The sequence below is a fragment of the Schistocerca cancellata genome, chromosome 3 (genome assembly GCF_023864275.1).
Source record: "Schistocerca cancellata isolate TAMUIC-IGC-003103 chromosome 3, iqSchCanc2.1, whole genome shotgun sequence".
Classification (NCBI taxonomy): Eukaryota; Metazoa; Arthropoda; class Insecta; order Orthoptera; family Acrididae; genus Schistocerca; species Schistocerca cancellata.
The window spans coordinates 952,724,819-952,749,940 of NC_064628.1; the positions used below are offsets into that span (position 1 = coordinate 952,724,819).

At 40.1% G+C, this 25,122-nt stretch overlaps 1 protein-coding gene across 1 annotated transcript in view; it reads right to left on the reverse strand.

Annotated features, from left to right (window-relative positions):
- Nucleotides 1-746: 746 nt before the first annotated feature.
- Nucleotides 747-25,122, reverse strand: part of LOC126176674 (transient receptor potential-gamma protein-like) — a 361,376-nt gene continuing 337,000 nt past the window's right edge. Inside the window, 1 exon segment of the mRNA XM_049923834.1 lies at nucleotides 747-992. Coding sequence (XP_049779791.1) covers nucleotides 747-992 — 246 coding nt within the window.

The window sequence follows — 25,122 nt, forward strand, 5'->3', positions numbered from 1 at the left end:
TAATCCACAGATGGCACATGAAATTTATGCAGTATGATTATGAATAGTTCATCACTAAACCTTGGATACTTTGTCACACTTACCCTTCACTGAGTTTCTATTTATAAGACTACAATATAGGTTGCTGTTTTAGTTCCAGTTGCTATCTGAGAACTGTGTACATTACTAGGAAAATAATGCAAAAGACTATCTGCCGTCTGAGAGAGATGACAGATGCTAATGGGCTCCTGATTCTTTATGCTTTGGTCTTTGGTGTCAAGAGATTATCAAATGGAGATAAACCACATTCGATGCCTAAATTGACATTTTTAGCCAAAACACAATTATAGTTTACAGATTATGTCTTTGAGCATGTCCACTTTTGGGTGACAGTGCAGAGTGAGTGATAATACAGAGCATCATAGCATTTTTGTTCCCACATAACTGAGGAAGTGTGGAGTTCCTGCACTTTTTATAGGATCTGTATATTAAGATTACGCTCTTGAGCATCAAGCAGAGGAAAGTGTACCACAATTCTTGTACAGCCCTTTCTGCATGCTACAGTTACTTTAGGCCAGCAGGAGGACAGAAAGCAGCACATGACACTTCTAATTCAAGATATCACCATCCTCAGACCACAGATGTGTGACTGCTGACTGTTTAGCCACTTACAGGGGAAGGACAACCAGTTCAGAGCTGGGTAGCAGTGCACAGACGTTGTATGTCTGTGCAGTGCTACCACCATTACGGACCAGCCGTAATGCAGCTCACAGCCAACCAGCTGAGCCGTCGTGTCCACTGAGTGGCTGGATTCCCGGCAGGTGCGGCAGTGCTGCCACCACCACAGAGCCATTGCGTGGCAGCTTTGCCACTCCCTGTTGCTGCTGCTGCTCGCCAGAAATGACAGTCGTGTCTGTCTCTGTTGTTGATGTCGCCGTTGTAGTTGAGCTCGATGACACCTGTGGTTCTTGACATTGCTGCTGTGCATCCTGGTGGAAATTTGCAGTCTGATCCTGAAACACAACATATATTATATTCTCTCTATAATATTGTTTGGGAGTGGAAGTCACCTGATAAAGAAGTAAGATTTGTATAAGGGCAAATACCAAGTAACTGATTCAAAAACTGAAGCTAAAACAACGTTTTCTATTGACACTTTAATACAAAAAGAATTTCTTGTGAAGTCTTCAGTTACATCTTGTAATGCAATCTAGCCAATAATATCATAAGAAACATACAATATCATGGGATATCAATCTTTTGAGTTTGATAAGAATAATTTTGATATTTACACAGCAATAAAAATGAATTATTCCATACTTAAGTTTTTGTACCCTGCACATAGAAAATAAAGTTAAAGCATGTCACTTGAATTCATGTAAACCTATTTTATTAACAGGTTTAAAGTTGTTCCAGCAATCATTGTTGATACTGTTATAAAACCTTTTTACCTCTACATGAGATCACTGTTTGCGAAGTCGTATCTTAGGAGTCCCTGGTTTGTCAGTTAGAGGTGGGACTCCGTCACCTCCAAAGGTCTGAGGCATTTTGCTCTGATTGTTGCCAGCATCATATTTAAAGTACCAGGGAAGCAGGTTGCTAGCCTTACTTGCCCCGAGTCCCATTGGGTTTTACCCCTAATGGCTGAGGGACTAACCGGTGGGTTTGGTAGTCTTTGCCGTATGAGAACAAAGGTGACCACGACTCAGAATATGTCTGAGATGCCCAGCCTTATTCCAAAGTAATTGGTATCCCGACTGTCGGGACCACTTACTTGGCCACTCATACGTTGCCCGTGGTGTGGAACCCACACCATGATGGCAGATTCGATTGAAAGTTTGCAAAGTAATATTTCAGAGCTAGATCAGAAATGTAAGGACTATGGTATGAAGATTAGCATCTCCAAAACGAAAGTAATGTCAGTGGAAAAGAAATATAAACAGATTGAGTGCCAAATAGGAGGAACAAAGTTAGAACAGGTGGACGGTTTCAAGTACTTAGGATGCATATTCTCACAGGATGGCAACATAGTGAAAGAACTGGAAGCGAGGTGTAGCAAAGCTAATGTAGTGAGCGCTCAGCTACGATCTACTCTCTTCTGCAAGAAGGAAGTCAGTACCAAGACTAAGTTATCTGTGCACCGTTCAATCTTTCGACCAACTTTGTTGTATGGGAGCAAAAGCTGGGTGGATTCAGGTTACCTTATCAACAAGGTTGAGGTTACGGATATGAAAGTAGCTAGGATGATTGCAGGTACTAGTAGATGGGAACAATGGGAGGAGGGTGTCCACAATGAGGAAATCAAAGAAAAACTGGGAATGAACTCTATAGATGTAGCAGTCAGGGCGAACAGGCTTAGATGGTGGGGTCATGTTACATGCATGGGAGAAGCAAGGTTACCCAAGAGACTCATGGATTCAGCAGTAGAGGGTAGGAGGAGTCGGGGCAGACCGAGGAGAAGGTACCTGGATTCGGTTAAGAATGATTTTGAAGTAATAGGTTTAACATCAGAAGAGGCATCAATGTTAGCACTGAATAGGGGATCATGGAGAAACTGTATAAGGGGGGCTATGCTCCAGACTGAACGCTGAAAGGCATAATCAGTCTTAAATGATGATGATGATGATGATGATGAGATCACTGTTCTTGTTCGTTATAGGGAGATACAGAGTCTTGGTGGGAATGTGTTGTGGAATGGACACTCTTTACAGAAGCGTCATTGCGAAGGGACCTGATCTTGTTTTATAGGAGCTATACAGTTCTATGAAATACAGGGAAAAGTCATAGTTACGGCAATATACAGACCACCAACTGGGGATACAGAAATATTGATTAATCAATTAGAAACACTGCTTAATATTATTTTTACTGAAAGAGCCACTGTAGTTGTCTGTGGGGATTTCAACATGAATCTTATGAATGAAAATAGGCTAAAAAAACAATTCCTAAATCTATTATGTAGTTTCAATCTGTTTCCACACATACAAGAACCCACAAGAATAACATATAATACAAATAGTCCTATAAATAATATATTTTCAAATGTACAATCCACAGAAGTGGAAGTAACAAATACTGATTTAGGATTATCAGACCATAATGCTCTTGTCCTCAAAATTCCTTCAATGCCACTGGAAGAAAAAAAGTGTACTTCACATATAAAAGAAAATATTCCACTGAAAGCTGTGTAGACTTAACGAATATCCTAACTAGTGAGTATGGGCAGTAGTGCTGTCCCTAACAAATACAATTGATGTGTATATCAAACAATGGAAAATCCAGGATGGAATGTAACATTATTAGAGAAGGAAAGTTGCTACTCACCATAAAGCGGAGATGCTGAGTCGCGATAGGCACAACAAAAAGATTCACACAATTATAGCTTTCGGCCATTAACACTAGAACCGCAGCTGGGTCACTGATGACCCACTTGATAATTCTTTTGTTTGTCACTCTTTTTTATTATTGCCTAGAGTATTACATTTCTGTGACTTTTTATGAAATAAGGTAATTAGTGATTATACTTCATTTCACATTTTATGGCGAAAACATAAAACAGAAATATGAAGATTCACCTAGAACTGCAGAAGGATCAGTTCTGACCCGCCTGGCGCAGTCACTATAACAATCGCATTTTTCATGTAGCTTCATGCCTATTGTTAGCGTGTGTTTGGTCAACAACCGCAAAACTCGTTTTTACTTCACTTCCAGCTGACGTTCCAGTTTTCAGCAGGGGACGAGAGGGAAAGAGGTTCAAACAAGTCTAACCTTGTATGCAGATATTGCGCACCCAGAGTTTCGTACCACGAAAATGGGTTTAGTAGTGTATTCTATCTGTGTAGATAGTGCTTGTAACTAACGAATATATTATGGCCAAATTTCTACGCACAGAAGAGGACATTATAAATGATCTAAATGAGATTTTAGATAATGAATCTGAGGGTGAACCGCTGGAGGAAGAATTTCCATCACCAATAGTTCCGGATTCTTCGTCAGAAGACAATGTTACTCCTGAGAAGGTTCTACAGAATGCTAATATGAAAGGTACGCTTGTTTATGTGTTTGTTTTATAATTTTTTTTTATGTATATGTTGAGTAGACACTAATTTCAATTTCCACACTTATGTTTATACTTTGTTTCGTGTTGAATTTTTACAAGTTAAATATTACATTTATGACGGTGTTTTTTTGTTCTAGTATTACACAATATATTCAATATTAAATCGCGTTCTAATGTGTATAACTACTATTACACTTCAATTTCCTTCAGGTAGTGGCACCGATGGAACAACCTGGAAAGTTGGCGTATTAGGTGACTCTTCAGCTGGAAGATATGGACAATAGAATGTTTTCAGGACAATCTCCACATGCAAAACGAAATGTTAATGAGACCTGTTACAGTGCATGGCATCTGATGATAATGGACAAAATTTTGAAACATATTGTAAAATGTACAGAAACTGAAGCACGTCGTGTACTGAGCTCAGATGAGTGGACTATAAAAATTGAAGAACTGGAAGCTTTTATAGCTATATTGTATGATCTGTGGTGCTATTGGAGCTAAGAGCTTAGAACTAGACACATTGTGGTCAGTGAAGTGGGGAAACAATTTTGAGAAATCAACAATAGCTCGTGACAGATTCAGAGAGATAATGCGTTATCTCAGATTTGACCTTAGATCCACAAGAACAGAACGACTAAGAGAAGACAAGTTTGCTTTGGTATCAGAAATCTGAAATGAGTTCATTGTGAATGCACAGTCTAGCTACATACTGGGTCCATATATAATAATCGACGAACAGCTTTTCCCTTCAAAGTGCCGTTGCAGATTCACGCAGTTTATGGCCTCATAACCGAACAAATACGGGCAAAATTATTGGATGGTGGTAGATAAAGACTCAAAATATATTGTGAATGCTGTCCCTTATCTAGGAAAGGATGACACTAGGCGGAGTGATGAGCGTCTTGGTGACTTTTTTGTAAAAAAATTGCTGCAACCTTACCTCAGCAAAGGAATAAATGTCACATGTGACAATTTTTTCACCTCCTTAGCGCTCTCTGAGACACTGAAAGCTAATTCTATGAGTCTTGTGGGCACAATAAATTGATCTCGCAGGGAAATACCAGTCTGTATGAAGAAGGCAAGAGAACAGTTAAACAGCACAGTATTGTTGTAAAAAGATGATACCACACTGACTGTTTATCAGGGTAAGAGCAACAAGAATGTTCTGATTCTGAGCACTATGCATCCTTATGTGACGATTGCGGATGGTATAAAAAAGAAGAAAGATACAGTTACGTTTTATAACTGCTCTAAATATGGAGTGGACGTGGTCGACCAAATGTCTCGCAAATACTCTGTCAAAGCACCATTGTGACATTGGCCTGTTCACACATTTTACAACTTGCTGGATTTGGCTGGGATAAATGCGCGGGTATTGTTCAATTCCCTAAATGACAAAAAATTGAAATGCAGGGATTTCATCCTGCAGCTGGGGGAGGAGCTTGCTGAGAAGTACACAGCGACTAGAAAGACTAGCATCCCTGTCAGACCTGAAGATATTCCTGACAGACAAAAAACGTGAACACGTCGCCTTGTAAAATCTAACTGTGAAGGAAACAAATAATTTGTAAAGTGTCACATCTGCAAGAAAACTGTGTGCAACAAATGTACATCAAAAGACTATTATTTGTGTTCATCGTGTAACGGTAGCCAGTAAAAACACTCAGCAAATACATGTAAGTTTTAAAATATAAAATTATAATTTGTGTAAATCTTGTTTATTTTTGTTAATTTCATTCTAAATTTCCTAGTGCCTCTAACAACAGATTCATTGGCAGTAACAATAACCCATTGACATAGGGGAAATAAAGGAAAAAATTGCGGGTCATTAGTGACCCAGCCTTGGTTCTAGGTATGTCAAAATATCAGCGGTTCTAGTGTTAAGGCCTTTGTCAGCAATAGACACACATACACACACACTCACACAAACACAACTGCAGTGTGGTTTCAGTTATCTGAGAGTGCAGACGTGTGCAAGTTGTGTGTGTGTGTGTGTGTGTGTGTGTGTGTGTGTGTGTGTGTGTGTGTGTGTGTGTGTGTGTGTGCGTGCGTGTGTGTGTTTCCTTTTCAAATGATGCATATAACACTTTTTCTTCAATTTTCATGAGATATTTTGAAATGCACTTTCCAAAGAAGCTGTCAAGAATCACATAACATCACAATACAAAGTCCAGTTCTTGGATCACAGCCGGCATCAAAACTTCTTGTGGAACTCTAAAGAGACTAAATTCAAAACTGAAGACATCCAGAGATCCACAGTTCATAGAATATGTTAAGAATTACAAGAGGGTATACTGAAAAGTAATTAACAAGGCAAAATTTATGTGTAATGACAACTGAATAAGACAGTCTGATAACAAATCAAAAGCCATACGCCTATTGTGAAGCACAGAAAATGTCAATATTAAAAAACAAGATTTGCCAAATTACATCAACAATTATTTCATAAGTGCAACAACGTTATTAAGCTTGAAATTTACAAACCAAGAAAAACCTGAATTTCCAAAAGCTGCTTGTAGCATGAGGATAGATCCAACAGATGAAGATGAAGTGTTCAAAGTAATAAAGAGCTTGAAACCTAAAATGTCAGCAGGAGTAGATGAGATGCCTGTTTATATCATAACAATGACAGCTGCACAAATTGCAAGGCACTTGGCATACATAGCCAACTTATCATTTAGTGAAGGAGTGTTTCTGGAAAGAATGAAAATGTAAAACGTGAAACCATTGTTCAAAAACGGTGACAAGCATAAGGTAGAAAACTATTGGCCAATATCCCTCCTTCCAGCATTTTCCAAAATAGTAGAAAAATTAATGAAGCACAGAATCAACAAGTATCCAAATGACCGTACGTTACTAAATAGAAATCAGCATAGCTTCCAGGCAGGCAAAAATACAGAAACAGCACTAATGTGCTACACTGAACAAATAATCAAAATTTAGAAAAAGACAGCAACGCAGTAGGAATAAATTTAGATCTCTCCACAGCATTTGACACTGTCAATCATGGCATTCTTTTAGGAAAATTGGAAGCATTAGGTATTCATGGAACAGAGAAAAAAGTGGTTTGAATCATACCTACAAAACAGACCACATCACAGATTGTAGGACTGAGGTCATAATACTCCAACCACAAAATAAATTTAGTATCAGATGCAAAAAAAGTGGAAATAGGAGTGCAGCAAGGCAGTATTCTAGGTCCCTTAATGGTCCTTGTCTACATAAATGACTTCCACACCTCAGATGGAGCAGCAAAGTCCATACTATTTGCACATGACACTAGTGTGATAATAGGTGCACCAAAGCAAATACTGCAAACATCTGCTGATCAAGTAATAAAAATGTCCACACTTGGTTCAATGCAAACCATTTGACATTAAATGCAAATAAAATAAATTATATGCAGTTTGGGAAAAATGTCAAAACGTAAATCTTGATCTGTTGTTCGGTGACAAGGCCATAGACAGAGTGGTATCAACAAAATTGCTGGGGATTCATTTAGATGAAAATCTAAATTTTAATGACCATGCAATGAAACTTGTGCAGAAACTTAACTCAGCCTGTTTTGGTCTTAGAATTATAGGAAATGTCTTTAATGAAGAGGGTGCCAGGATGGCATATTTTGGCTATTTTCAGTCTCCTGCAAGTCTCTTGCAATATATGGAATAATATTTTGGGGTTCCACCACTTGCCATCCAAACCAAATGTTTCTGTTACAGAAGAGGGCTATCGAAATAAAAACACACAGTCATCCACAGATACGATGCAAACCCTTATTCAACAAGCTTAAAGTTTTAACAATACCTTCCGAACATATATACAAATATGTATTAGGGCCCATCTTGCAGATTTTCAGACAAATGCCGACTTGCCAAACTACAATACTCAAAATAGCACACACTCCATACTCAGTGAACAAAAAGAACAGACAGATAAAGGCGTGTGAGCCATACTGGTACAAAACTACAACATGCTTCCAGCCAACATCAGGAAGTTAGAAGATGAAAACAGATTTAAAGCAGAATTTAAAGAATTTCTACTTGAACAATGTTTTCACTCGGTAGATGACTATTTAGGCCAATAAATAATTCTGATAATGTTTATATTTAGGTAAAACTGAAAACACTAACTTTCATCCCCTAAAGTTTCTGTTAATTTTGTATATCTGATGGACAGCTACTGAGCGTGGTAAAATCTTTACTCAATTATTGAAGTGAATATACGAGCTTCCTGTTCAGGGAAGACAAAAGTAAAGCCTTAGGGCAAACAGACTATGCAGTAACAATACTGTTAGTATACATGTATAAAAAGTTGTATTACTGTGTCTCGTATGACCAAGTATTATTCTTTGTACATTTTTTGTACAGTTTTGTATGTATTATTCTTTGTACTACTTAATGTAAAATTTTGTATGTTCCTTTTGCACAAATTGTTTCCCATAAATTTCAAGTACTTTTGGACAACATCCATACAATATTTATTGTCTGTGGATGGATAAATAAATAAATGAAAAAATATATTACTGCTCAAGGCAGAAGTATTATATATTGCCAGAAATGAGTGTGGAAATACTGAAAACTGTATCTATTTCAAAGTTCAGTAATAACATTTTTTGGAATAACCATCAGAAGTTGCCTGAATAACAATCTTTTGACCATTTAATGTTGTTTGGTACAAGGGCAATGACTTGGAACCATCAACATACTCCATGGAAGACAAGAGACCAACAATGAACAAACAAAATGAGCACTAATTTTGAACTATAGATGTGATATGGGCCTTAGTGCAAACTAACAACAAAGTAATGGTCAACAACAACAAAGTAATGGTCAACATCATTTGAAGACATATAACTGAACAGGCAGTACTGAAGAACCCATTACAATCTACACTTGTGTGTAAATAGCTAGGGTTTCATCTGTCCTAATTTTTACAGGACATTAATTTTTTTATTAACAAACTGTCATAGTGTCCCTGATGACTTTTTGGGGACAGTGAAATGTCTCAGATTTTCAGTATTGTATTGTGCCTTTTTTACGTTTAAATGATCTCCTGATCTGATAGGACGTTTTCTTTCATAATAATAGACAGCTTCCCTGACATTAACTACAATGTTTTCTTTCATCTCATCATGTATTTCTCCAATCTCCTCTTCATCTGCAGAGCTAAATGGCACACAAACTTGTACTTCTGATAATTAAGGAAGACAAAAATTTAATAGCTCAGAGGGTTCTGGAATTTGACAGCAGGAAAAGGAAGAGAAGGAAAAACAGTAGGTGAATAGGGACTGGGGAAGGAATGACAGAAGAAGCCACCTGGTAGAATTCTGGCTGAGCATAATTTAATCATCACTAACACTTGGTTTGAGACTCATGAAAGAAGACTACATACATGGAAGAGACCTGGAAACACAGGAAGATTTCAAAGCGGGCCGGTGTGGTTGAGTGGTTCTAGGCGCTTCAGTCTGGAACCGCATGACTGCTATGGTCTCAAGTTCGAATCCTGCTTCGGGCATGGATGTGTGTGATGTCCTTAGGTTAGTTAGGTTTAAGTAGTTCTAAGTCTAGGGGACTGATGACCTCAGATATTACATCCCATAGTGCTCAGAGCCATTTGAACCAAGATTTCAAACTGATTACATAATGGTAAGATAGAGATTTTGGAACCAGATTTTAAATTGTAAGACATTTCCAGGGACAGATGTGGACTGTGATAAAAATTTATTGATTATGGACTGTAAACTGAAGAAATTGCAAAAAGGCAGAAAATTAAAGGGACAGGACCAGGACAAACTGAAAGAACGAGAAGTTGTTGATAGTTTCAATGAGAGCATTAGGCAATGATTGATGAGAACAGGGGAAAGGAACACAGTCAAAATGAAATGGGTAGCTTTGAGAGATGAAACGGTGAAGACAGCAGAGGATCAAATGAGTACAAATATAAGGCCTAGTAGAAATCCTTAGATAATGTACTAGATACTGAATGTAATTGATGAACAGAGAAAATTTAAAAATGCCATGAAAGAACGAGATGGAAGGGAATACAGACATTTAAAAAAATAAGATTGAGAAGGAGTGCAAAATAGCTAAGCAGGAATGGCTAGAGGACAAATGTAAGGATTTAGAAGCATGTTTCATTCAGGGAAAGATAGATACTGCCTACAGGAAAATTATAAAGGGCTCTAGAGAAAATACAAGCAGCTGTATTAATATTAAGAGGTCTGATGGAAAACCAGGTCTAAACAAAGAGGGGAAAGCTGAGAGATGGAAAGAGTATGTAGAAGGTCTGTACAAGGTAGATGTTCTTGAAGAGAATATTACAGAAAGGGAAGAGGTTGTAGATGAAAAAGAGATTGGAGATATAATACTGCAAAAAGAAATTGACAGAGCACTGAAAGACCTAAGTCAATACAATGCCCGGGTTTTAACAAAATTCCGTCAGAGCCTTTGGAGAGCCATCCATGATGAAACTCTTCCATCTGGTGCGCAAGATATATGGGACAGGTAATATATTCTCAGATATCAAGAAGAATATAATAATTCCAATTGCAAAGAAAACATATGCTGACAGGTGTGAATATTACTGGAATATCAGTGTAATAAGTCATGGTTGTAAAATAACAACATTAATCCCTTGCAGAATGGAAAAACTGATAGAAGCTAATATTGAGGAAGATGAGCTTGGATTCTGGAGAAGTTTAAGCATACTCAAGGCAATGCTAACCATATGACTTCTCTTAGAAGATAGCTTAAGAAAAGGCAAACTTACATTTATAGAATTTGTAGACTTAGAGACAGCTTTTGACAATGTTGGCTGGAATAATCTCTTTGAAGTTTTGAAGGCAGCAGGGGTAAAGTACAGGGAGTGAAAGGATATTTACAACTTACACAGAAATAAGACGGCAGGTAGAAGAGCCAACGGGCATGAAAGGGAAGCCGTGGTCGAGAAGGGAGTGAGACAGGTTTATAGTCTATCCCCAATGGTATTCAATCTGTACATTGAGCACACAGTAAAGGAAACCACAGAAAAATTTGGAGAAGGAATTAAAGCACAGGGAAAATAAATAAAAACTTTGTGTGCTGATGAGATTGTAATTCTACCAGAGACAGTAAAGGACCTGGAAGAGCAGTTCAGTGGAGTGGACACTATCTTGGAAGAAGAATATAAGATGTTTCCAGAATGAGATTTTCACTCTGCAGCAGAGTGCGCGCCGATATGAAACATCCTGGCAGATTAAAACTGTGTGCCGGACTGAGACTCGAGTCATGCTTGGGTAGCTCAGTTGGTAGAGCCCTTGCCCATGAAAGGCAAAGGTCCCGAGTTCGAGTCTCGGTCCGGCACACAGTTTTAATCTGCCAGGAAGTTTCAAGAATATAAGATGATCATCAATAAAAGCAAAACAAGGATAATGAAATGTAGTTGAATTAAAGCTAATGATGCTGAGGGAATTAGATCGGGAAACAAGACACTTAAGGTAGTAGACGAGTTTTGTTACTTGGTAGCAAAATAACTGATAATGGCTAAGGTAGAAAGCATGTAAAATGTACACTGGCCTTTCTGAAAAGAGAAATTTGTGAACATTGAATATAGATTTAAGTGATAGAAAGTCTTTTCTAAAAGTATTTGTGTGGGATGTAGCTATGTATGGAAGTGAAACATGGATGATAAACAGCTTAGACAGAAAGAGAATAGAAGCATTTGAAATGTGGTGTTACAGAAGAATTCTGAAGATTAAATGGGTAGATCACACAAGTAATGAGTTACTGAACAGAATTGGGGAGGTAAGAAATTTGTGGCACAACATGTAAAGACATAGGGATCGGTTGATAGGACACATTTTGAGATATCACAAGATCACCAATTTAGTATTGGAGACAAGTGCATGGGGTAAGAATTGTAGAGGCAGACTAAGAGATGAATACAGTAAGCAGATATAGAAGGATGTGGGTTGCAGTAGTTATTCAGAGATGGAGAGGCTTGTTCAGAATAGGGTAGCATGGAGAGCTGCATCAAACCAGTCTTTGTACTGAAGACCACAACAACAACAATTAAAGTGTTGTATCAATTTGAGGAGCATAGCACTTCATTATCTCAAAAACTTCTGTATGTCATGCTTTGATTCAGAATGATATGAATATTTTTGAAAACTCATAGGTGCCATGGTTGCATCAACAATGTGAGATGTTCAGATTTTGGTGTTCAGTCACCACAACAGTATTGTTGTTCACGAGTAATATATCTTGTAATTTTATAATCAGTGCTTGTACTAAAGCTGTAACTGTTTATCGATGAAGCAGTTGCAGACATGGAAAAACATATTTCAGTGCAAGAAGCCACATCTCCAAATCACACTGTCATACATAACCAAATTTTAGGATTGTGGATGATGTCACTGATAAATGGTAATGGGAAGCACTGCTCAACCAGAGGTTTTTGTACTCTCAAATGAAAAGGAAAACATATATCATGAATACAGCTCAGTGGAAAGAAAATACATAAAACTGATTGAAGTGCTTCAGTTTGCACATTGATCAGAACATGAATTGGAAATCATATATTACAGATCATCTCAAATTAGTGTTATATGTAACTTGCTGAGTACTCAGCATTGCCCAGGTATGTATGTATTCCAATTCCATTAGCCTATCTCCTCCTTTGCTCCTTCTTTCTGTCCATCTCTCTGCCATGTCCTTCCCCCCTCTCTCTGTCCATCTCCTTCACCTCCAACCCACACTCCATGTCCATCTCCACCTGCCCCACACTTTGTCCATCTAGTACTCTTCCCTCTCTCTGTCCACCTGCTCCTCCCCATTTCCCATTCTCTCTTGTCATCCACTCCTCCCCCTCTGTCCATCTGCTCCTTCCCCCTTGGTCCATCTCCTCCTCCCCCTCTAAGTCAATCTTCTCCTGCCCCTCTATCTCCTCATGAACCCCTGTCTCCTGCTCCTCCCTCTCTCTGTCCATCTTCTTCTCTCTCTGCCCATCTATCCCCCCTCTCTCAGTCCATCTCCTCTTTCCTGCCTCTGACTGTTTCTCCCCCTCCCTCCCTCTGCCCATCCTCCCTGTCTATCTGTGAACTCCTTGTCTTTCCTTTCTCTGTCCACTTCCCTCCCTCACTTTTCTGTCCGTCTCCTCCTCCCCCCACTCTCTCTCCAAGTTATCATGCTGACCCAATTGGAGGTGTCTGGTCTTACCCCCAAAGTATTTCTTTCTAAATAGTCAAATTAATGATATGAATATAATAGAGGGAAACATTCCACGTGGGAAAAATATATTTAAAAAGAAAGATGATGAGACTTACCAAACAAAAGCGCTGGCAGGTCGATAGACACACAAACAAACACAAACATACACACAAAATTCAAGCTTTCGCAACAAACTGTTACCTCATCAGGAAAGAGGGAAGGAGAGGGAAAGACAAAAGGATACGGGTTTTAAGGGAGAGGGTAAGGAGTCATTCCAATCCCGGGAGTGGAAAGACTTACCTTAGGGGGAAAAAAGGACAGGTATACACTCGCACACACACACATATCCATCAGCATATACACAGACACAAGCAGACATTTGTAAAGGCCTTTACAAATGTCTGCTTGTGTCTGTGTATATGCTGATGGATATGTGTGTGTGTGCGAGTGTATACCTGTCCTTTTTTCCCCCTAAGGTAAGTCTTTCCGCTCCAGGGATTGGAATGACTCCTTACCCTCTCCCTTAAAACCCATATCCTTTAGTCTTTCCTTCTCCTTCCCTCTTTCCTGACGAGGCAACCATTGGTTGCAAAAGCTAGAATTTTGTGTGTATGTTTGTGTTTGTTTGTGTGTCTATCGACCTGCCAGCGCTTTTGTTTGGTAAGTTTCATCATCTTTCTTTTTAGATATATTTGACTATTTAGAAATATATTTAAAAAGAAAGATGATGAGACTTACCAAACAAAAGCGCTGGCAGGTCGATAGACACACAAACAAACACAAACATACACACAAAATTCAAGCTTTCGCAACAAACTGTTGCCTCATCAGGAAAGAGGGAAGGAGAAGGAAAGACAAAAGGATATGGGTTTTAAGGGAGAGGGTAAGGAGTCATTCCAATCCTGGGAGCGGAGACACCGTGTATGTGTGGATGGATATGTGTGTGTGTGCGAGTGTATACCTGTCCTTTTTTCCCCCTAAGGTAAGTCTTTCCGCTCCCGGGATTGGAATGACTCCTTACCCTCTCCCTTAAAACCCATATCCTTTTGTCTTTCCTTCTCCTTCCCTCTTTCCTGACGAGGCAACCATTGGTTGCGAAAGCTAGAATTTTGTGTGTATGTTTGTGTTTGTTTGTGTGTCTATCGACCTGCCAGCGCTTTTGTTTGGTAAGTTTCATCATCTTTCTTTTTAGATATATTTTTCCCACGTGGAATGTTTCCCTCTATTATATTCATTTCTAAATAGTCAGTAATATGTGCACCAAGTTTGGTTGAAACTGATCCCTGGGTTTAGGAGGAGTTTTTTACCCATGGCTTTGCCAATGTATGCACATGTCACATATATTTAACATATTTCACACATATCTGCACACAAATTTCATCTGTATCTCTAGAAAATTCCAACCTACGTGTTCTTTTTCATGCATCTCAGAGTTTATGATGTGATATGTCATGAACTAAGTGATGTACAATGATATAACTTTGTAAGTAAATTCAGTGGTGTATGTGAATACTATCTGCAAAGTGTGCTATGAATACAGTTGGTAGTAAAGAAGTAATATATTAAAACAACATGTCTGATGTGGCAGTTTTACTGCATGAAAAGCTTTAGTGTAGTAAGTGAAAAACTCTTTACCTTTCATCATTTTGTGTGGAGTTTAGAAAGTGAGAAAAAGTATCATGAAGATTTGAAATTATGTGTAAAGTTTGTTGTAAGCCATTAAGTGGTCTCATTCTCAAATACTGGATGAATGAGGAATTGGTATTACCATGTCATTGGTTATAGTTCCTTTTCACCCACACCCCCAGCACTTGGTTGTTTGGTGGTTCTTACCCCAGCAATTCTTTCCAGAAAGCAAGTAATATGTGTACCAACTTTGGCTGAAATCTGTCCAGTGACTTAGGAACAGATGTGTAACATACATACAGCACGACAATTATTGAACTATATGAAATTAAATCATCATAACTTCTGAACGGTTCATGTTAGGACATTCAAACTGTATGGTTGGCCATAGGGCATGATGGGAATTAGAATGCACTTGCATGGTTTCCTTTAGTGGTGAAGCCCACTGTCATCTGTACGGGTTCATCAGTAAGCAAAATTGGCACATTTGGGGACTGAGAATCCACATTTCATGATCGAGAAGTCTCTTCCTCCTCAACGGATGACTGTGGGGTGTGCAATGTCCAATCACAGAAAAATTGGTGTGATATTCTGATGTTCCTTGATGGCACGGTGACTGTCAAATGGTACGTGAAGAGTTTGGAAGACAATTTCAACCCTATTATACTATGTGATCCTTATTTCAATAAGCTGTGGTTTGTGCAAGGTGGAGTTCAGCCCCATCGAAGGAGGAGAGTGTTTGATGTTCTGGAGGAGCACTTTAGGGACTGCATTCTGGCAATGGGGCACCCAGAGGCCACTGCATGGGCCATGATTGGCTGGCACATTCTCTAGATCTGAACACATGCGCCTCCTTTTTGTGGAGCTGCATTAAAGAGAAGGCATACAGCAATAACCCCAAAACTGCTGCTGAGCAGAAAACAGTCATTAAGGAGGTCATAAACAGCATCAGTGTACTGACACTTCAGTGAGTCATGCAGAATTTCACTATTCATCTGCACCATATCATCGCCAGTGATGGTAGGTGTGTGAAACATGTCATAACCTAAAGCAAAATGTCTATAGTGACGTTTACATGTTGAATAAAGTGTGTGCATGCTGTAGTTTCTAACTAGTTATCTAATAATTAATTATTGCCCAGTATATAAATACATACATTATTATAATATTTATATATGTATGGACTGCTGATTTTGGTGATGAAACTGTTAGAAAATTAGTGTACTTTGTATACTTCCATTCACTGATGAAATAATTGTCTGGGGTATTTCCATGCATAAACACCAAGTACCCATTAAATAGAAACAATATCTGGTGTTGATTCTCAACTGTTTAAAGGATTAACAATATTATAAAAAGGATAGTTGCTACTCACCATATAGCGCGGAGATGCTGATTCGGAGATAGGCACAATAAAAGACTGTTACAAAATAAGCTTTTGCCCAGCAAGGCCATTGTCAAAAATAGACAAACACACACACACACACCCACACACACACAAAAATGTAACTCATACATACATGAGCACAGTCTCTGGCAGCTGAAGCCAGACTGAGCAGCAGCAGTACATGACAAGAGAGGCAACTGGGTGGGGGTAAGAAGGAGGGGACAAGGAGGGATAGGAAGGTAGGGGTGGGGCTTGTAAAGTGCTGCTGGGGAGCCTGCAGGGATGAGGTGGGGAGGGGAAAGGGCAGCAATGTTAGATGGTGGGCAGGGGAGGAAGGGAGGGGTAACAGAAAATGAGAGAAGTAAAAAGACTGGGTGCATTGGTGGAATAGAGGGCTGTTTAGTTCTGGAACAGCAACATAGAAGGAGCTAGATTGGTGAGGATAATGACTAACAAAGGTTGATGGCAGGAGGGTTACAGCAAAACACAGATGTACTGCAGGGAGAGTTCCCTCTTCTGCAATTCAGAAAAGTGATGTTGGTGGGAAGGATCCATGTGGCACACACTGTGAAGCAATCTTTGAAATGAAAAACGTTGTGTTAGGTAACATGCTCAGCATCATTGTGGTCCAGTTGTTTCTTGGCCACAGTTAGTCAGTGGCCATTCATGTGGACAGACAGCTTGTTGGTTGTCATGCCCATGTAGAATGCAAACAGTGGTTGCAGCTTAGCTTGTAGATCACATTATTGGTTTCACAGGTGTTGATGATGGGTCAAGTGATGTTTATGATGAGATTGGAGTAGATGGTGATGGGAGGATGTATGGGACAGGTCTTGCATCTAGGTCTGTTACAGTGATATGAGCCATGAGGGAGGGGTTGGGAGCAGGTGTTGTGTTGGAATGAACAAGGATATTGTGTAGATTCAGTGAATGATGGAATACCACCATGAGGAGGGGGCTGGATGGGAAAGATAGTGTGCAGCACATTTCCCATTTCAGGGCATGAGGGCATGATGAGAGGTAGTCAAAGCACTAGCTGAGAATGTAATTCAGTAGTAGTAGTAGTAGTAGAAGAGGGTTTTTTTGGGTGCATGACAGCAAGGTCTTCAGCGCCCGTTCAGTAACATAGTGAGACGGGTGTCAAGAAAAATCCCAGAACAGGAATATAAAACGGAACATAAAACACGGGTAACAATCGTTGAAAAATATGTGCTCACCCACACCGAAGCGTGGGATGAAGCAGGGTGTCAGCAGTAAAACATGGACAACACAGGAAGAAAATGACAGAGGGAGCTAAAACAATGTAGCAGATGGAAGTGGCTGGCTGACCGCAAGGAAAAAAGGGGAGGAGTCAGCCACTCTGCAATACACTAAAACCTCCAGCCTAAAAGTTTAGGCCAGAGTCCAGACACATCACAAAACTTAAAAACCCTAGACACACACGTCTCATCATTAGCTAAAACAGAAGGCAGATCCCCATCAGCTTGTGCTTCTGCCCTTGCATCACGGTATAAAATGCAGTCTGTTAAAATGTGCCGGACAGAGATGTGCACACCACAAGCATCACAAAATGGAGGATCCTCCCGCCGTAATAAAAAGCTATGTGTGAGAGGACAGTGCCCGATCCGAAGACGTGTGAGGGCTACCTCTTCCCACCAATGTAATTCAGTTGCTCCAGTCCTTGGTGGTACTGATTTATGAGCATAATGCTCCTCTGTGGTCCAATGGTGGGACTTTAGGAGGTGGTGGGTGGCTGGAAAGATAAGCACGGGAGATTAATTTTTGTACAAGTTGGGAGGGTAATTACAATCTGTAAATGCCTCAGTGAGACCCTCAGTATATTTCAAGAGGGACTGCTCGTCACTGCAGATTTGATGGCCACTGGTGGCTAGGCTGTATGGAAGGTACTTCCTGGTATGGAAGGGGTGGCAGCTGTTGAAGTGGAGGTACTGCCGGTGGTTGGTAGGTTTGATAGGCATGGAGGTGCTGATGTAGCCATCTTTCAAGTGGAGATCATCTAGTAAGGTGGCTTGTTGGGTTGAGTAGTACCAGGTAAAGCAAATGGGGAAGACGGGTTGAGGTTCGATAGGAATGTGGGTGGGATGTCCTCTATCCAGATCACAAAGATGCCATTAGTGTATCTGAACCAGGTGATGGGTTTAGGATTCTGGGTGACTCGCTGAAGTGTCAGAACATTGATGCTGTTGATGACCTCCTGAATGGCTGTTTTCAGCTCAGCAATGGTTTTGGGGTTATATCCTCACCCACAATTACTTCTCCTCTGAATGCATTACCTACATTACCTGCAAACAAATCTAGGGTATGGCTATGAGAAGCAGTGTGGCACTATCCTATGCCAACCTATTCTTCGCAGGCCGTTTAGAGGAATCCTTCCCAGTCACCCAGAATCCTAAACCCCTCACCTGCAATCTGGATCAGGGGTGAGGACACCCTGTTCACATTCCTCCAGATTCTCAACACCGTCTCCCCCATTTACTTCACCTGGTCCTACTCAACCCAACATGCCATCTTCCTAGATGTTAACCTCCACTTCAAAGATGGCTACATCAGTACCTCTGTCCACATCAAACCTATGTCCACTTCGACAGCTGCCATCGGTTCCACACCAAGAAGTCCTTTCCATACAGTCTTGCCACCCTTGGCTGTCACATCTGCTGTGATGTGTGATCTCTCTCAAAATACACCTAGGGTCTCACTCAAGCCTTTACAGATTGTAATTATACTCCCAACCTCGTACAAAAACAAATCTTCTGTGCTTTATCTTTCCAGTCACCCAACACCTCCCAAAGTACCACCATCTGGTCACAGAGGAGCATTCCCCTCGTAACTCAGTACCACCCAGGACTGGAGCAACTGAATTACATTCTCCACCATGGTTTTGACTAGCTCTCATTGTGTCTTGAAATGAGAAATGTCCTGCCCGCTATCCTCCTCACCCCCAGAGTGGTAATACACAGTCCACCGTACCTATACAATATCCTCATTAATCCCTACACAACCCCTGGTCCATCCCCTTGCCTCATGGCAAGGCGATGGAGATACAAGACCTGTCCCGTATATCCTCCCACCACCACCTACTCCTATCTGCTTACAAACATAACGTATCCCATCAAAGGCAGGGCTGCCTGTGAAACCAGTAATGTGATCTACAAGCTAAACTGCAACCACTGTACTGCATTCTACGTGGTTATAACAACCGACAAGCCATGTGTCCACGTGAATGGACGCTGACAAACTGTGGCCAAGAAACAACTGGACCACCTCGATACTGAGCATGCCACTCAACATGACATTCTTCATTTCAATGACTGCTTCACAGCCTGTGTCATAAGGATAATTCCCACTAGCAGCAGCTTTTCTGAATTATACAAGTGGGAGCTCTCCTCACAATATATCCTACATTTCCATAACCCTCCTGGCCTCAACTTTCATTAGTCACTGTCCTCACAAATCTAGCACCTTCGACGTTCCCAAGCCAGCAATAAACAGCCCTCTATTCTACCAGGGCACCCAGTCCCTTTACTTCTCTCCTTTTCCACTACACCCCCCCCCCCACTCTTTCTCCCTCTCCCACCCACCGTCTCACCTCCCGACGGCACCTAATTGCCCTACCCTCTCTCCACCTTGTCGCTGCATGCTCCCCAGCAGCACTTTACTGTCCCCCACCACTACCCTGCTATGTTTCCCCCTCCCCACCCCAGACTTCTCCTTGGTGCCTACTCAGTTGTGTCTCCCATGATTTGCTGCTGCTCGTAGTCTGGCTTCAGCTGCATGAGACTGTGGTCGTGTAAGTGAGCTGCAGTTTTGTGTGTGTGTGTGTGTGTGTGTGTGTGTGTGTGTGTGTGTGTGTGTGTGTGTGTGTGTGTTTTGTCTATTTTTGAGAAAGGCCTTGTTGGCCAGAAACTTATTTTGTGGCAGTCTTTTTGTTGTGCCTACCTGTGACTCAGCACCTTCACTATATGGTGAGTAGCAACTGTCCTTTTCATAATATTGTTACATTCCATCTTGGATTTTCTAATGTTTGAAAAATTAGTCATTCTAACAACAACCTCACAACAAATTTGTTGTTGTATGAAATCTGCTGTCAAGAATCAGGCACAATTTGAAAATAAGAGCAGAATTCAGAAATGCAACACATGGTAATAGAAGAGCCTGCTCTACCTAAAACTTACTCTCACATGGAAAGAAATAATGCATGCAGCCATAAAAATATTTGACCATCTTCCTCGTGAATTAAAGGTGCTGGCAAATAACAAAAGTTTTAGAAACAAATCAAAATAATTTTTTCTTGACAACTCCTTTTACCTCATAGATGAATTTTGGAATAGAGAGTATATAAGTAGCTGGGTTACATTTATCAAATTTTGTTATAGATCAAGATTTGTAAAAAAGTAGCAAATGTGTTAATGGTCAGCATGCAGCATCCATGTTTTTGTAGAGAAAATGTATGTCATTTGTAAACCTACTGAGACGTTTCTCTTCACACCATAAATAATGCAAAAAGATGCACTAAACTAAACTGCAATTGTGTCATTTACAAGTTTAGTTGATTAATGGTCAATTCTTCCAATCAAGAGGATTCAAATTGGTGTCTTTATGTGTTAGGCTTTATGGTCTAGATAAACATTTCATAATTTGAGCTTGGGATTTGGCAGATTTTTGGGTGAAAGTGTCAAGTATTTCACTTTCTATATCTTAGTTGTCCAGGAAATGTTCACTGATGAGAAAATGGTAGTAACAGTTTCATCTGTCAACACAAATACCAATTATGGAGAGAAAAAAAGCAAATGCAAAAATTATTTCCATCATAAATTGCAAGCAAATCTACCAACATTTCTATATTTATGCTGCACATATTGTGAATTCACTCAAATACAATACAAGAGACAACCCCTCTTGCCAACTACTGAAAGATGTATAGATGTTTTTTAAGCTTTAGTTTGAATTTGTATTCTCTAAGGAAGCACTCTCTCACCGTGAAGACTTCAAGACTCTCTCCTTCATCATCTACCAGTTCCTTTAAAGCCAATTATGTACCTTCTCTAACAGTAATTTCCTTATTAATAATACATGGTGAGATTAGATTAGATTAGATATATTTTTTGTTACATAGGATGTGGAAGGTCTGATAAAACAAGAACACATAACACTTGTTTACAAAGAAAAAGAGAGATGCTAATAGATGTGAAATAAGTTAAGAGATCATACATATTTTCATTTAAGAAGTTTAAGCATACTTCCGTACAGTGAGGTGCATATGAAACCAGATAGAACAGAATGTGTTATTTTATATAAGCAACAATTTATACTTCAGGAGGTCCTACTAAGAAATTTGTATATGGAGTAGGAGTTCTCTACCAGTAAATCCTTTAGGCTCCTCTTCAAATGAACTTAATTAGCAGTTAAAATTCTTGTGGCTGCCACAATGGAAAGGTATTGAAAATGTATGTCTCTGAATAAAGTATACCTTCATGGGCTAACGTACATGGACTTTAAATCTTTATGAAGATTATTCTCATTTCTAATACTTATTCCATGAACTATGCAGTTAGATTGAAAAACTGACCAATTTCACTCAAAAATAAAAACTTAAGCAATTAGTAATCAGTATACCCAGTGTGTTGAATGGGATTCTGCAGGGCATTCTTGAGTTAACACCACAAATAATTCACATTACATGCTTTTGGACTGTGAAAACTTTTGTTTGGCTTGTGCCTCAAAAAACTGATCCCGTATATCATTACAGGAATGAAGTATATTGCCTTTTTTATTTTTATATCACCTTATTACATATCAGTATGTAAAATAAGGGAAAGGCAACCACTCCTCTATCACGGATCAATGTGTGGAGCACAGCAATGTGTGCGGGATAGTAGATGTACCATAACCGGTTTCAACATTGTCCATCAACAGACAGCATAGTGGCCTAGCTACCAGACTGCCATCTGTGTCCATGCTTTAATAGGTAATTTTCACTATCACTATGATGCTAATGAGTCAGGCAAGTTGGCAACAATGTCACAGAGACATGCTCGTGCTTCCTACAGCCAAATGAATGAGTTTGCCACACAAGCTGGAAATACTGCATCAGTTGTACAACAAAGGTGGTATTAGTGGTCACGTGAACATTCTCACAGCTGTAGATGAGCTTCTGGAGATCCATGCAGCACAGACACCCTCCAGGAATCTCATATTGTAAGAGCAGCAGTGGCTGGTCGTACAGCTACCACAGCACAGTTAAGAGGACTTGTAAGCCCAGACGTGTCAACATGAATGGTTGTGAACTGGTTATTAGCATTGAGACAGTGGGCACACACACATCGTCTACTCTCACCTCAACATTGGTGCAGTGTCTGTCCTGTCTGTTCTGTCCACCTGTAACACTGGCAGCCCACATGACCAAACAGAGATACAGGATACCTTCATCACAGGAGCGAAACCAAAGCAGATGTTTATGGTACGAATGAGGTCAATTCTGGAGATGAAAACACAGCCTCGTGTCTCAGATGATGGCCACCGGGGCCCACTACCCGAACACCACGGATCGACAGCAGCTCCAGAGGTTGCGATCGACAAGTGATCAAAAATAGTCCAAGAAGATCCATCCGCAAACTGGCCTTATAAGCCAGTGCACCACTTGGCAGAAGGAAATTTGACATGCCGCCCAGACTTGTAGGGATCTGCCATCCCAACCACAACATCCTCGTGCCTCATCTGCTGATACTCCCAGATCATTTGGAGTGGTAGCTTCAGACTGTGACTCAAGAGTGTCACGTAACAGTGATCCGGCCGCCCTGGACAGCTTTGTGGTAATGCTGTGGTAACTACCTTCTAGTAATTTTGTTTCTGTCCTTTCTTGGGTGCTTTCTCGAGTGAGAGACTCGTGAGGAAAACAGTTTATTTTTTTGTTCTTGTGTTATAAGATCCAAAGTGGGATCCCTAATTGTTTCTTGCTTGAATTGTATTTTGTTTCATCTACTTTGTTGACATTGGAAATGTTCTCGCTTATTGGTTTTTCACAATAAAAACAGATCGAGGAATATCTTTCGTGTTTTGTGCCTGCTACCACAGATACAGCAATCGTTGTGCATGGCTCTACTGGTGCTGTCAGAGGATCACAGGAATGGTCCACCACGGTCTTCAGCAATGAAAGCAGATTCTGCCTGCATGCAAGTGATGGCCATTTGCCTGTAAATGATGACCTGGTGAGCGCATTTGTCCGAGACTGTATTTGTCCGAGACACACTGGCCCCACCCAGTGTCTCACAGTTTGGGGTGGGATAAGCTACAACTTTTAAGGAGAGACAGGCCATATACAATATGTCACTATGTACAACAGCCCAGAGGGAATAATAAGAGTGGATGACCAAGAATGAAGTGCTCGTATTAAAAAGGGTGTATGACAAGGATGTAGTCTTTCACCCCTACTGTTCAATCTGTACACTGAGGAAGTAATGATGGAAATAAAAGAAAGATTCAGTAGTGGAATTAAAATGCAAGATTTAAGGATATCAATTATATGACTCACTGATGACATTGCTGTCCTGAGTGAAAGTGAAGGAGAATTACATGATCTGCTGAATGGAATGAACACTCTAATTAGTACAGAGTATGGATTGAGAGTAAATTGAAGAAAGACGGAGGTAATGAGATGTAGTAGAAATGAGAACAGCGAGAAACTTAATATCGGGATTGATGGTCACAAAGTAGAGAAAGTTAAGGAATTCTGCTACCTAGGCAGTAAAATGGATGGAACAAGGAGGACATCAAAAGCAGACTGGCAATGGCAAAAACGGCATTCCTAGCCGAGAGAAGTCTACTAATATCAAATATCGGTCTTAATTTGATGAAGAAATTTCTGAGAATGTATGTCTAGAGTACAGCATTGTATGGTAGTGCAACATGGACTGTGGGAAAATTGGAACAGAAAAGAATTGAAGCATTTGAGATGCGGTGCTACAGACAAATGTTGAAAATTAGGTGGACTGATAAGGCAAGGAATGAGGAGATTCTGTGCAAAATCGTAGAGGAAAGGAATATGTAGAAAAAATTGATAAGGAGAAGGGACAGGTGATAGGACATCTGCAAGACATGGGGGAATGACTTCCATGGTACTAGAGGGAGCTTAGAAGGCAAAAACTGTAGAGGAAGACAGAGATTGGAATACATCCCGCAAATAATAGAGGACACAGGTTGCAAGTGCTACTCTGAGATGATGAGGTTAGCACAGGAGAGAAATTTGTGGTGGACCACATCAAAGCAGCCAGAAGACTGATGAGCCCCGCACCACCCCCACAAAAAAGGGGCTACAGATCTCTTTCACTATGTGCAGAATGTTGTTAGACCCATTCTTTTGCCATTCTTGCAACAGGGAGGTGAAGTTTTATTTCCAACAGGATAATTCTCACCCATATACTGCCCATGAAATACAATGCACTCTGCAACATGGGCAGCATGTTCCATGGCCAGCATGTTATCCAGACTTGTCTCCAATGGAGCACGTGTGGGATACAATGGGACAAGAAATGATTTGTGTGTCTCGTCAACCAACAACCCTTACAGAACTACACGAAAAGGTCAAGCAGGGATTACATAACATATCCCAGTACAGTATTTGCCAACTGTATCATTGACTGGATGCCAGAGACTGTGCCAGCATGCTGTCATTGGATTGAAGTTGACGTCATCTTTCCAGGTGTACTAATTTTTTTCTGACAGTGTATATCGGGTTGAAACCTCTTACAAGTTCAAAACTGTGTGTAGTGTATCTTTTAAAAGATTATTCACAATGATCTGGTTTGAAACAATTTACTGCTGTCCATGAAAATTTCACTAACTGAAATATCTAAAAGTACACTTAA